The sequence below is a fragment of the Gavialis gangeticus genome, unplaced genomic scaffold (genome assembly GCF_001723915.1).
Source record: "Gavialis gangeticus isolate Ggan-Ray unplaced genomic scaffold, GavGan_comp1, whole genome shotgun sequence".
Taxonomy (NCBI): domain Eukaryota; kingdom Metazoa; phylum Chordata; order Crocodylia; family Gavialidae; genus Gavialis; species Gavialis gangeticus.
In genome coordinates, this window is record NW_017729024.1 from 91,035,487 (window position 1) to 91,039,578 (window position 4,092).

General features: G+C 34.0%; 1 protein-coding gene across 5 annotated transcripts in view; it reads left to right on the forward strand.

The window, feature by feature from the left end:
* Positions 1-3,504, forward strand: part of AGTPBP1 (ATP/GTP binding protein 1) — a 182,706-nt gene extending 179,202 nt beyond the window's left edge. For 4 of the 5 annotated variants that reach the window (XM_019517377.1, XM_019517376.1, XM_019517379.1 and 1 more), the window contains exon 27: positions 493-3,504. In XM_019517377.1, coding sequence (XP_019372922.1) covers positions 493-670 — 178 coding nt within the window. In that variant the 3' untranslated portion in view covers positions 671-3,504. The remainder of the gene's footprint in view (positions 1-492) is intronic. The other variant, XM_019517380.1, reaches the window with a different exon arrangement.
* The last annotated feature ends 588 nt before the right edge of the window (positions 3,505-4,092 follow it).

The window sequence follows — 4,092 nt, forward strand, 5'->3', positions numbered from 1 at the left end:
ATCCCAAGCACAGGTACCACAGGCACCAACACACACACACTGTCACCTGAGTCAGTGTTTAACCTGTGTGTATATGTGTATGTATGTGTATTGTGTATGTTTGATATGCAATTTATATACACAAATGTTTATGTTATATATTTATGTACTTGGCATTAATTTAGTAGAGTAGTAGTTAGCTGTATTAGTCTGAAGTCAGGCAGAAGGCAGGGTAGATTTGCACCTTATATACTGACTAAATCAGAGCTGTATAGCGTGTCCTTTTATGAGCCCACACTCATCTCGGCAGCCCTAAAAATGCTATTTTAAGTCTTCATTTGGTTAAAGTAACTCTCGTTATGTTCCAGCTATCCTGCTTCTCTCATGTTATAAGTATCATTGTAAATTATTTTAGTTTCAGGTAGGGAAGGTACAATGGTCTAACTGAGTATAGCTGAACATAATAAACCCTTTAAAATGATTAATGTAACTCTGTATGGTGTTTCTATACAGCCCAACTACATATGTTCTGGATGAAGATGAGCCTCGCTTCCTAGAAGAAGTTGATTACAGTGCTGAGAGTAATGATGAGCAAGATGTTGAATTGGTTGATAATGCAGGCGATTATGAGCCTTCTATTCAAGAAGATGCACTTTCTGATTCAGAAGCCACAAGGATACAGCTGCCTTGAGCCATCTTTGTAGAAACCAATAAGGAATTAAATATACTGGGTTTTAGTAGATAGGAAACAGGGAAGCTCTCAAGAGAGTTGTCTCCAAGAGACAAAGTAATTGAGGCCCATTTAGTTGAAAGACAATAAATGTTTTTGACTGATCAAAATGGCATTTGTTTTATTTAAAGAATTCAGTGTTTTCATTTAGCACTGGATATATCCATTTCTTTCCTTTTTATTTTTCATTTTCTTCCAGATATTATTGCATGAAGTTTTGTGTCCTGAAACCCTGTAACAATCAACAAATGAATTATAATTTGTGGTGTGTCAGAATACAGAAAGTATTCTTAATTCCTTGTGGTACAGTTCTTTAGCTTGTTTCCTGAAAAAAAATAACATGTACAGTTTTAAAATTGATTTGTGTGTAATGTTTAATGAGGTGAAGAGTTTTTTTCTTCAAAATTATGTTAAATATATGATTGCGTTTTGAAATAATGTAGAGCTTGCTTTGAAACCATTTCATTCTACTATTACTAAATTAAACAAAAATGAAAAAGTGATGCATCAATTGTTGCACTTGTTTTTTGATTCTTTAACATAGATATATGGCTTTACAGCAGCCTTGAGTTAAAATATACTATAACATCTGAACTAATGCCTGTTTAAAATGCAAAGTATTCTTACAGGATGGTACAGTTTGTCAGTCTGCTGATCAAAGTTTTTCTAGTGATTAGTCATCTCTGCCTACTCTGAATATATTTCCATAAAACTCTTCCCTGAAACAGCATTTCATGAGAGGGAGACCATTTATCACTGCAATCAGTTTAATATTAAAGGTTTGTTAAAAAGAATAACTTACTCAATGATAAGAAGTGGCAATATGTGTATACTTTAGGTATATTTAGCTACCTATTTGTCAGCAGGTTTTTAATTTAATGCACTTATAGTCAACATTCATTATTGCTTTATTCTGGACATGTTGACCATATGCCCAGTTTATACATTTTAAGAGGGAACTAGATGTCCATTTTAACTTATGCATGCACATATGAGTCAAATTGCTGTGCTGAAGAAATCAAACTCAATTTTCCCTCTCCTGTGTTCCTCTTCCTTTCTTGTCTCTTTCTGTTTTGTTTAGAATAAGATCTAATGCAGAAGTGGCATGGTTCCCAAATGTTTATGAGATGTGCTTTAGTAATTTTTTTTAATGATTCTTTGTTGAAGTGACACAGTTCTGAGTTTAATTTCTTTTCCTTTTTTGAAACTTGATTGACATGTGGAATCTAAAGATTAAAAGCTGCCTTCCTGTATTTCAACAGGTCCATAACTTAAGAGGAAAATGGAAGCATTAGTGGTGCAAATCAAGTTGATGTGGTGTTATATTTGGGGTTTTGCTTTTTGTTTTTCTTAGTACATGGGTTAAAGAAATGTAGAGAAGTAGATAGCTCAAGGGATTCAACAGCACCACACCTATGAATGGCCAGGTATGCCAAGTTCCCTTTCCTGTAAAGAAGAACCCATACAAAAATGATGCTAACAATTTTTACTACTTGGTGTTACTAGCACTCTCCAGAATGCCCAAGGACTGAACTTGCCTATGGAAGATGAAGTACCCTCTTGCCTTTAGAGGTCATGCCTTTAGAGTTAGGGTTGCGGGATGCTGACATTCAAGTATAGGAAATTGATCCTGCATCTTGTAATAGTCTGTGCATGAATTGGGGCCTTTTTCTTCCAGATGTTTACTCTAGAGCCTTTCACATGTAGTATTCTTTTATCGTGTTAACATTTGAAAATCAGCAACTTTGTGTTATATTGGTTATATTAATATAGGTTTATAATAAAACTAATGAACACCACGCTACACACTGATAGCATTAGGAGTGTACCTATTACATTAAAAACTCCATTGTCTCAGTCGTACAGTATTCTATTCCAAGTATATGTGTGTACGTATACTCTTTTCCCAAGTTCCAGAGCCATTAGTCTAGACAGAAAGGAATTATAAATGAGTATTGATTAAATGTATATCTAGGGGGTTAGTAACAAACAAATGCTTTCCTTAAAACAAAAATCTAAAATATGCACAACAGGAATATAATTTCAAACTTGTTTTTGTGAATCTGACTGAACTTTTAACAGTGAAATTCAGATATAAGGTGGAACTCTGCCCTTGATTTCACCCACTGCAGTTGAGAATTTTATAGCCATGTTTCATATGAAGTTCTGTACAGGACTCAATTCCTAGTGCAGCATTTTAAGGATAGAATTTTAGCTTTACTTCTGAATTTCCTTAATTTTTATGACTCAACATTCCTGGATCATATATGATTCCTATAAATTGAAGCATGACGATCCTCCATAGAGGAAGAAGCCATCACTTCCGTTCCCTTAGCAACACCGAGTAAACTTTAGAAATATAAGGATTTGATTTTTGATTATGATATTTACTTTTTGTTTCTTGAGATCAACCATGTTGTATTGCTAGAAAAAGAATTTTCTTATTTCCTACCAGACATGAATCAGCACAGATTTGCTATTTTATTCACCAGTGACATCCTTCTTTGTGTAATGTAATTTTTGAGCAAAGATTGCCATTTGTGCCAATTTTATGTGGTAACTTTTGGATGTGGAATATTGTGGAAAGTCTAACAAATCAAGGAAAACCAGTTTTCATTTTAAATAAGGTTTCAACAAGATTAAACACAGTTCAAAAAAGCCAAGAAGTCTGGGTTTCAGATGACTTTTCATTGTAATTCTGTAGTGAATATAATTGTGGCAATGTTTATTGTGCATGCCCCAGATACAAATATATTATTAAGAAAATGTATAATAAAGGACTGGATTATAATCAACCTGTTTCCCTATATATTTTATTGCATAGGAAATAACATTTTTAATTTTGCAGTATTTTCTTTTTGGAAGTGTTTTTAATAAGAACACTTGAGCCAGATTTCAGTAGAAACATTTTTGGAAATTGGGACATTAATCATCTACTTCTGTCTGCGGCATGTCACATCACATTAGGCTTTTATTCACAAATTAATGGGCAGAATCACAGTTTAAACAAAAATAAGAGCACCTGGTGTTTGTAAAAGGTTGATTAGGTTAGACTGGCCACATTGGAGGCCTCCACAGGTACAGGAAAAAATTTGCAGGATAATTTTTTTTCCACACCGCCCAATTAATCTGCCTCTCTTGTAATGTAGGAAAGCTCTCCAGTTTAGTTTCCATGACTACTTATTCCTTCATACCTTAATTCAGACTGCAATTAGTGGCCACTTTAGATATGTTTATGCTCGTAATGTTATGTTTAATAATATTCATTCGGTACCAAGATGCAGACCTTCTGGGTTAGTTACAAATTATTTCCATAGGAGCCTTGATTTGGGTAGCTTGACTAACTCTTGCATGCCTGGGAAAGAAGTTGATTTAAACTGACC